The sequence below is a fragment of the Panicum virgatum genome, chromosome 5N, assembly GCF_016808335.1.
Source record: "Panicum virgatum strain AP13 chromosome 5N, P.virgatum_v5, whole genome shotgun sequence".
NCBI classification, from domain to species: Eukaryota; Viridiplantae; Streptophyta; class Magnoliopsida; order Poales; family Poaceae; genus Panicum; species Panicum virgatum.
In genome coordinates, this window is record NC_053149.1 from 58394453 (window position 1) to 58402913 (window position 8461).

An 8461-nucleotide genomic window follows, 5' to 3' on the forward strand; every position below is an offset into this window, starting at 1 on the left:
CAGTTCTATCCTAAAAGATACTCTAGTCCTCCGGAAGGACAACCTACTTGTCTTGGTCGAGTAGGTCTTGGATACTCTTTCGGCACCTTCATCTTGGGCAACCCGACGGGGTTAGTACCTAACAGACTTGCCCTAAGAGTTACTCCAGTCCTTGATTAAAAGGACACTTTACTCGCCCTGCTTGAGTAAGTTTTGGATATCCCTTCGACATTTACGTCTTGGGCAACCCGACAGAGTTTGTACCTAACAGTTCTGTCTTACGGATTACTTCGGTCCTTGATTAAAAGAACACCTTACTCGCCCTGCTCGAGTAAGTTTTGGATATCCCTTCGACATTTACGTCTTGGGCAACCCAACGGGGTTCGTACCTAACAGTTCTGTCTTACGGATTACTCCAGTCCTTGGTTAAAAGGACACCCTACTCGCTGGCTCGAGTAGGTCTTGGATACTCTTTCGGCACCTTCGTCTTGGACAACCCGACGGGGTCAGTACCTAACAGACTTGTCTTAGAGTTACTCCAGTCCTCAAGTAGGACACCTTACTCGCCCTGCTCGAGTAAGTTTAGGATGTTTCTAGAATATTCACGTCTTGGTTAACTCGACGGAGTTCAATCCTAACAGTCCTATTCTAGAAATCAATCCAGTCCATTAATGGGACATACTACTCGATACGATCGTGTAGTTTGGCAAATAGTTGCATATTATCTGGGTAACCAAACAAGGTCCATCCTAACTGGTCAACTACATAAACCCTTCAAGGAGTACAGATGAGTTCTTGATACTCTAAAATAAGTCAACACAAGTTTCTCGCTTGCTTAGTTTACTATGGGAGTCTTCGATACAAAATCTTTTTGCCTCGAGTACTTGACGGGTACTACTCGCTTGCTCGAGGTACAAAGAGAATTCATGTTCTCCCTTAGTACTCTGAGTAGTTGTCGAGAGCTGCCTGTCTTCTTGTCTATAAAGAAACTTCTTATACCTCCTAAATACTCAATAAGAGTTCTTCCCCTATTTGGATAATAAAGTCCGCATTAGCTGTGTGCTAATTGAAAATTTTCCTCCAAAAAGGAAATCTATTCTAAGCTACGGTTTCTTTTGTAACTACTCGAATAGGCGTAGGACTAGCTGCAGTACAAAGGAAACTACCCGATTGTATTGTAGTAGGACACCAACTGTACTCGGCTAGGACTTTCCATGTAACCCTGTCCCCCCGGATATATAAGGGCGGGCAGGGACCCCATCCAAACAATCATCATCAACACCTAAGGCACTACAAACCACACAGGACGTAGGGTATTACGCAAACTCGCGGCCCGAACCTGTCTAAATCTTTCCTTGTACCATCGAGTTCTAGAGCAGTCGATCCTTACCTACAAACCCTACTGCTAAGGGTATCCCTGAGCAGACTTGGCGGTAAACACCGACACCAGGAGACTTCTTATTCTTCTTTGTACATGTCTTCTATTTTTTCTGTTTGTTTGGTGTGCTTGGATCTGCATCTTCATCTCTCCCCTACCACACAGATATCAATTTAGGAGCTTGTCATGTATAGTTCATAGCAGATATGCATTAGGAGAAATACCTTTTAAGTGATGCTTGAGTAGCAGCCTCATCAATGCCATCATCACCTTCTGTTGGTTCAGCAAACTTGCATGTCTTTGCAAAATGCCCAAAAGCCTTGCACCTTTTGCACCTCACTTTTTTCCTATTGGCCCTTTGTTCCATAGTTCCTCTGATCCTGACCACTCTTGGTCTGCCTGCTGCCCTCTTCTGCAATGGTGGAAACATTTTGTAGCCTAGGTCCACTTCAGGCCAGTCAGACCTGTCAGGCATTAGAGGAACAACAGCTGCATAAGCTGCTCTGAACTTGGCAACAGAATAGAAGTCATGCACATAATCTTTGATTTGCAGTCTGTTGGTCAATATCCAGGCCAGTGCATGTCTACAAGGTTTTCCAGTGATTTGTCATGCTCTGCAGCTGCATTTGTGGTTCACAAGGTCCACAATGTGACTTTTGGTATTGTTCCAGTCATCAAGCAAGGTAACCTCAGCAAAATCTTCATCACTTACTGCAACCTTTACCACTTTCAAGTTGTTTGTGATAAGGTTCAACTCCTTTATTACATTTGGCAAAATCCCATCTGTCATCTCCCTTCCAATCTTTCTCCTAAGGTACCTCTTCTGCATAACCATCTCCCTGATCCCATCAACTAACTCATGAATCAGCAGCCCCTTCATTTCTTTGACCTGACTATTTAAGCTTTCAGCTACATTGTTTGTGAGGTAGTCACATTTGCTAAGTTCAGAGAATCCACACCTATACCAGATTCTGTTGTGGTGCTCCTCCAAATAGGTTATAGCAGCTGGAGCAAACTCAGCAATCTTCTGCATGTGCCACCTGAACAGTCCCTCAGTGTAGCTCCTTGCAGCAGGGTACAGGTGTGTTGTGAAAACATCACCTGTGTAATGCTTCATGAAGTTGGCATACAGATGTCTCATGCATTCTCTGTACTCAGCCTCTGGGAAAACAGCTCCAATAGCATTCTCCAGACCCTTGCAAGCATCTGTGCAGATGACAAGTCCTTCAGGGCTCCCAACTGCCCTTCTCAAGTTCTTCATGAACCAAGTCCAATTATCCTCATTTTTAGTGTCAAAAACAGCATAGGCAATGTAATACAACCAGTTGTGTCCATCTACTCCGGTTGCAGATGCCAACTGCCCAGTGTACTTGCCATTAAGACTAGATGCATCTACACCAATGAATGGTCTACAACCAGCAAGAAAGCCATCCACACAAGGTTTGAGAGCTACAAAAATCCTCTTGAACCTTCTTTTCTTGCCTATTTTCTGCACATCTATCTCTACAATGCTACCAGGAGAAGAGATCTCCATTTGTGCTTTCCAATTAAACAGCAACTTAAAAGAATTTTCATATTTACCATGAATTTGTTGAAGTGCCAACTTCATGCCTGAATAGGCTTTGGAGTACTTCAGCACAATGCCATAATCTCCCTCCACCTTTTCTTTAGCTGCCTTGGGCCCCTTGCTAGGATTCTTCTTCAAGAAATTAGTGAGCCTTTCTGCCACCCAGCTTTGGGAAGCCATTTTGCATGGAACAAGCTTGGTGGAGGGACAATTGTGCTTTGCTGGTAGAGTTTTAATCTGCAAAAGAAGAATAACAACAAGTATCATGCACTTGGAAACTTATTTAATACAACATAGTGCTTACATACATGTATTGTTTTCTGATCATGCAGCCTTGAAGCATGAATACGCCAAGGACAGCTAGAGTGGGCACACCTTGCAATAAATCTGGTAGGATCAGACTTCCTTCTCTTTGCAAACTCAAATCCAGTCTTCACTTCATAATGGGTGATTGCTTTCCTGAATGTCTCAATGTCAGGAAAAAGGGCATCCTTCTCTATTTTGGGGTTCTCTGGATCATGTAGGACCCTTATCTCCTCAGGATCTGCATCATTAACCTCTGCCTCCGGAGGTATCTCTCCTTCACCAGAAGCACATTCATTTGGATCATCATTAGTAGGTTGTGCATTCATAGTAGGTTGTTCAGGTGGAATTGGAATGTAAAAATGCTCATCATTGACACTCACATACTCTTCATGGTTAGCAAAGATGTCAGGCTCTTCTTCAGCAACATTTGTATTTGATTTGGGACTATTTGGTTCAAGCTGTGGTTCTACAAAGATGTCAGGTGCACTGTTTGGTTCAGGCTGTGGTTTTGCAGCTGTTCTTTGTGGTGAAGTGGGTTCGGGTGGAATGACAACAAGAGGTTCAGGCTGCAGTTCTAAAGCAGGCTGTAATGGATCTTCTGCTAGGATATGTTGCTGTGCTACAAAGTGCTGCTCAAATATGGTTTTCTCCACCACAATTAAAAGAAGCTTGCAACTCATCTCACTCTTATACATACCTAACATGTTTTGGAATTGATTATCATCTACAATCATTGCATCCTCACCCAAAGTCTTTGTCAAAGTACCAAACTGTGCCCTTCTGGTAAGAGCTCCAACTCACCACTTCAGACAGGCTAGAAACCAGCATTTCAAATGTAATCGTGCCTACCTCCATCGACCAATGAACCTCCTTTCCCTTAACGTAAATTTTTTTCCCATCCCTGTCTTTCGTCATAAACGCTTGAACTTTGATGTCTAACGAAAACATAGTACTCCTAGCACAAGAACCAAAACAAAAATAAGAAACAAGCATGAATTGTAACACAAATTCAGCGTAATTACACTAATTTCTCATCCTTTCTAATGTCTGGGGTCTACTGCACACATGTCTCTACCACGATTTGTACAGGCAAACACGATTTGTACAGGTCTGGGGGTCTAGAGAGCTTACCTGGAGGCGTCGGCGTCTGCCGGCGACGCCGCGGGACCCCGGTCGTCACTGTTGTTCCTCATCGCCGCTGCGCCGCTACTCCGACCGCCGCAGCGACCTCCTTCATGCTCCGATGATGCTCCAGTCCACGCCAGCCAAGCGCCTCGCCGTTGCCATAGTTTCTGCCGGTGAGGTCTGCGGCGGCGCTCTAGGGTTAGGGCGGGGGAGATGGAGTCGGGAAAGGGGGGTGGCTGCGAACAAACGAAGGGGGCGGCGACCTTATCCACTCGGTGGAGGGCAACACCGTCCCTACGCAAATACATATGGCTCCATATGCCTGCACATGGGCCCAAAGAGGCATCAGGCATACATAATGGCACGATTCAAACTCTGCGAGAATTGTAATGGCTCCCACGCTGTAAGATGAATTATAATGGCACGGTTCAAATACCTGACATTTATAATGGCTCAGACCCAATTAACCCTATTTTATATCATATTATATTATTTTATATAACATTAATCAAAATTCAAATTATTTGACTTATTGAAAACGGGAATTGCATTCTTTTGTGGACGAAGGAAGTAGTAGGCTGCACACATTTACAGAATATAATTGGACATACGAGTAAAGTAATATGTGGATGCATTTGCAGTTTTTGACTACTCAAACGTACTGGGCAAGATTTTTTTTTACTTTCCATCGAATAGGCAGCCTGAACGAAAACGACATACGCTGGACTCGGCAACCCCCGCATCGCTCCCGCAGGAGACTCGGGGGGCCCTTTGCGCCGCCGCCGCCGGACCCTCACCCTTCCCCCTCCCTTCCTCGCCGTCGCCTGAGCGGGGGCCGGAAGTCCGGCGCCTGCAAGGAGGGCGGCGGCAGGGGGACTCGGGCAGGCTGCTAGCGCGCGCCGTGCGGGCGGAGGCGTGCTTCGGCTCGACGCCGGTGGAGCTCCTCCGGTGGTTTGGCGGCCGGATCTGCCACCCCCCCCATGGCCGGATCTGTCACCCCCACGGGTGGATCTGCGGCCATGGGTGGCGGCTGCGTGTGGATGGTGCTTGGTTAGCGGCGGCTCCCGTCAGCGGCGCGTGGCGGCCGGTGCGCGGGGCCAACGCGGAGGGCGCGTCACGGCGCGAGGCAGGCAGAGGCACGGCCTGGCCGCGGGAGGAGGCCATGTGGAGGAGATGCGGCGCGGGGCGGCGTGGTGGAAGCATCGGGCGGCCGCGCGGATGGCGCGAGGGAGGTACAGCGCGGCGACGGGGGTTGTGGCCGGCGCGCGGGGCCATGTGTGCGTGCGGCAGTGGCTGTGGCCGGCGCGCGCGGCAGTGGGGTAGCGGTGCGAGGAGGAGATGCGGCGTAGGCCGAGGCCGCGTCATCCGTGCTGGCGGTTTCTGCCCGGCCGGGAGGAGGTGCGGTGGTGCGGCGTGCCGGGAGGAGGTGCGGTGTGGCGCCGGCGCGTTGCCGGGTCGCGAGGATGGCAGAGGGAGTTGGAGCTTCGGCAGCGGGCTTTGTGGAGCTGTGATAGTGGCGTTCCTCGGTTGGGGCGGCCGCAGTGATGGTGCCGGCTTGAGGTGACGAATGTGTGCAGTGGGGTGCCGGCACTCCGGGCAAAAGCCCTCGCCAGATTCATTCTGGTGAAATGGCGGCGGCGCCTCCGGGCGTCGCTCTCCCTGCTGAGGGCGTCATTTTGGAGTTGCAACCCTCCTGCACGAGGTCTCTGGTGAAAACCCGGTCCAGCTCCTGGACGAGCGATGGTGGCGTCTGTGGACGTCGTGACCTCCTTGGAGGCGTCGTCTCTAGAGACACCGTTCGTCGACTTGGCCGGCCTGCTGCTCACGATTTTCTTCGGCCGGTGGTGACAAATCTGTCGGAAGGCGTGTGGAGAAGGGGGTTGCCTACCTCACACCAAGACGCCTGCTCTTTTGTTGGTGGCCGGGAGTCATCACTTGGCTGTTGTTCGCCTGCTTGCAGCGTTCCGCGGCGCCTGGAGCTGCGTGGCAGTCTCCAGTGCGGTGCGGGACAGTGTTTGAAGGACGGCGCTAGCGGCAACGACATTAAGTGACGACTTGGCCTGCAGCGGATCGCGGCGGGGTGTTCAGCACGGCTGAACCCTTTCGGTGCGGTACAACGTTGGAAGACGGCGCGGGCGACATCTTCGGTCTTCTGGCTCGAGGGCGGCGTTTTCGTGCGAGGGGGAAAGCAACGTGATGATTTCGAACCACGAAGGTAGTCTGGCGGCTTGGTTCAGTTCCCGGGGGGCGGGGCACCTCTTCTTGATGCCTCGACGACAATCCCTGAAACGAGTACGGAGCGTGGTGTCGTGTGGCGGGTTGGAGGTCCCCGCACATGAGAGAGGCGTGATGAGTGACGGGTTGGAGGTCCTCGCGCACACGAGAGTGGCGTCCAATGGCGGAAGTGGCGAGGCCCCCGCGCGTTGGGTTACTCCGGACTTGGTGTTTTTCATGCCGTCGGGCGGTCGGTTTGGGTGCAGCAGCACTGCGGCATTGGGTCCTGCACGGCAGTGGCCTCCTGGTGTGGTGGTGTCTGCCCCTTCTGCTCCTCTATCAATGCTAGAACACTTCAGTTGTTTCGATAGCCGCAAGAGTGCGATGGTAGGTGGAAGCTGTGGTTGTGTCTTTTCTCCTCTGTCGTCGTTGTGTTTAGAGTTTGGCCGTGTTGATGTCCCAATCCAATCGGACAGTGAGTATAGTTGAGCGGTAACCCATGTTGACGTCCCAATCCAACGGGACGAGTTTGTTGTTTTTTTCTTTTTGTTTTCTGTCTATGGCCTCCCAGAGCCGTAGTCTTGTATTTTTCTGCTATATCAATAAAAACGCACTCGTCAAGTGTCGTTCATTCAAAAAAAAATAGGCAGCCTGAAGCCTCGAGCTGCTTGGCGGACTCCACCATCATTGCGTGGTCAACTCGTCCTCCAGCAACCGGACTTAAAATTAATAGTGCAGGAAAAGAAACATAAACGCGACAACTTTTGACGGTAAGACAAACATGACATGTTTAGACAACAGAAATAGCCCAAATTTAGCTTTAGTCTGAATTTAATAATCTACATGTAGTCGAACAGAAAAGGACATCAGGATCAGGAGATCCAATCAGGGGAACAAGATCAAACATGGAATCCGTCCCAGGACCAGGGTTAACCGAACCGTCGGTAACCGGTCCGGTTTGACCGGTTACCGGTCAAACCGGTCCGGACCGGTACCGGTTCGGTCCGGTATGAAACCGGTCCAAATTCAAAATTTAAATTTGAATTCAAAAAAATGAAAAATTCCCAAAAAATTCCTAAAAATACTTCAAGGTGCAATGAATCTAATGGTGTCAAATTTTCTCCAAAATTCATTCATTTAGTATGGTTTTCGGAATTTATAAGTTAAATAAAAAAAGAAAAAGAAAAAAAACCGCGGCCCATTAAGGCCCATCGCGCGGCAGAGGTCATTTAACGTCGCGTGTCCCTCAGCCGAAGCCTCACCAGCGCCTCCCTCACCCGCTCCCCCCTCACTGACTCCTGTCCGCCGCCAGAAGTCGCCGCCCGCCGCTCGAGGCCGGTTAGCCGCTCTCAGATCCCGGCTAACCGGTCTCCCTCACCGGTAAGCCGGACCGGTAGCAGATCTACCGGTCCCGTCCGGTTTTCCGCCCGGGGAGGCCGGTTTACCGGTATGGGGAGGCGGTAAACCGCCGATTAGCGTTGTAACCGGTAATGTGCATAGCTCATGTCGAAATTTCCTTTTATTTCACACCGGGAATCAATTTTTCAAGCGGCGAAAAAATACTCTAAACAACCGGTATACCGGCCAAACCGGCCGGTATACCGTTGTAACCGGTCGGTATACCGCAGTGAGCCGCAACACAAAACCGGCCGGTATACCGGCCAAACCGGCCGGTATACCGGTATACCCGGCCGGTATACCGGTCGGAACCGCCACCACGGTAAAATTTGAATTCAAATTCACATTTGACCGGTTCCGACCGGTAACCGGCCTAACCGGACCGGTAAACCGGTACCGGAGCCCGGCGGTTAGGCCGGTCCGGTCGGGAAATTGAACCCTGCCCAGGACATGGTTTCAAGAAATGGAGCAGAGAAAATAAATACTAGTTCGGT

General features: G+C 50.2%; 1 protein-coding gene across 1 annotated transcript; it reads right to left on the minus strand.

Annotated features, from left to right (window-relative positions):
• Positions 1 to 1964: 1964 nt before the first annotated feature.
• LOC120674991 lies at positions 1965 to 4423 on the minus strand. Its single transcript, XM_039956081.1, has 3 exons — positions 4362 to 4423; positions 3233 to 4010; positions 1965 to 3161 (listed from the first exon to the last, which is right to left on the minus strand). The coding sequence occupies exons 1-3, from the start codon at positions 4421 to 4423 to the stop codon at positions 1965 to 1967; spliced, it is 2037 nt and encodes a 678-aa protein (XP_039812015.1).
• Positions 4424 to 8461: the final 4038 nt, after the last annotated feature.

Coding starts and splice junctions, on each gene's coding strand:
- LOC120674991 (XM_039956081.1), bottom strand. CDS start 4,423: ATGAGGAACAACAGTGACGACCGGGGTCCCGCGGCGTCGCCGGCAGAC. Junction 4,011..4,361: donor GCAGACGCCGACGCCTCCAG/GTAAGCTCTCTA, acceptor AGCTCTTACCAG/AAGGGCACAGTTTGGTACTT. Junction 3,162..3,232: donor ATGATCAGAAAACAATACAT/GTATGTAAGCAC, acceptor CTTCTTTTGCAG/ATTAAAACTCTACCAGCAAA.